Source organism: Buceros rhinoceros, unplaced genomic scaffold (genome assembly GCF_000710305.1).
Source record: "Buceros rhinoceros silvestris isolate BGI_N320 unplaced genomic scaffold, ASM71030v1 scaffold20420, whole genome shotgun sequence".
Lineage (NCBI taxonomy): Eukaryota > Metazoa > Chordata > Aves > Bucerotiformes > Bucerotidae > Buceros > Buceros rhinoceros.
The window spans coordinates 1,342-2,186 of NW_010389276.1; the positions used below are offsets into that span (position 1 = coordinate 1,342).

The 845-nt window shown below is 64.1% G+C and overlaps 1 protein-coding gene across 1 annotated transcript in view; it reads right to left on the reverse strand.

Annotated features, from left to right (window-relative positions):
- LOC104491321 (E3 ubiquitin-protein ligase TRIM63-like) overlaps positions 1 to 845 on the reverse strand; it is a gene marked incomplete at both ends in the record, with an annotated part of 2,055 nt that overhangs the window by 297 nt on the left and 913 nt on the right. Inside the window, 2 exons of the mRNA XM_010133722.1 lie at positions 28 to 181; positions 734 to 827. Coding sequence (XP_010132024.1) covers positions 28 to 181; positions 734 to 827 — 248 coding nt within the window. The remainder of the gene's footprint in view (positions 1 to 27; positions 182 to 733; positions 828 to 845) is intronic.

Consider the following 845-nt stretch of genomic DNA (forward strand, 5'->3'; position numbering starts at 1 on the left):
GCATCAGGGGGTTGGGAGCTGAATTACCAGGGTCAAAGTCCAACGTGTGGACTGCCTCGGTGAGGTGGTCCAGGCTGACGGAAAAGGCATCCATGTTCTCATAGCCGTGCTCGATCTTCTCCAGCCTGCCTCCCTTGGAGGCCTCCACAATCCTGGGCAGGGAGAGCATGGCCATGTCCCCCTCTGTCCCCTCACCCAGCTGGGGGACCGTGGGGCACTGGGGTAGGGGGTCGGGCCATCCCCACACTCACCACCTGGGTGCCCCATGGCCGAATCCTGGGGCAGGGACTGGGGCTGGCCGGATTTTCCCCGAGTGGCAGCCATTGGGGTGTCCCCGAGCTGGTGAGACCCCATATGGGACCATCAGGAGGGGGTTGGGGCTCTCACCATGAGGAAGGCAGCCCCCCCAGTCTCCTCCATGGCCTGGATGGCCGTCTCCACCAGCCGACTTGACTTCTCCAGCTGCTCCTTGTACTGGCGGATGAGGTCCTGGATGAAGCTCGTCCTGTTGCCCCGCTCGCGGGGGAGGCGCTGTCTCCACCAGCCGACTTGACTTCTCCAGCTGCTCCTTGTACTGGCGGATGAGGTCCTGGATGAAGCTCGTCCTGTTGCCCCGCTCGCGGGGGAGGCGCTACAAGAGGAGAAGTGAGTGAAGCCGGGTGGCAGCCATTGGGGTGTCCCCGAGCTGGTGAGACCCCATATGGGACCATCAGGAGGGGGTTGGGGCTCTCACCATGAGGAAGGCAGCCCCCCCAGTCTCCTCCATGGCCTGGATGGCCGTCTCCACCAGCCGACTTGACTTCTCCAGCTGCTCCTTGTACTGGCGGGTGAGGGCCTGGAAGGAG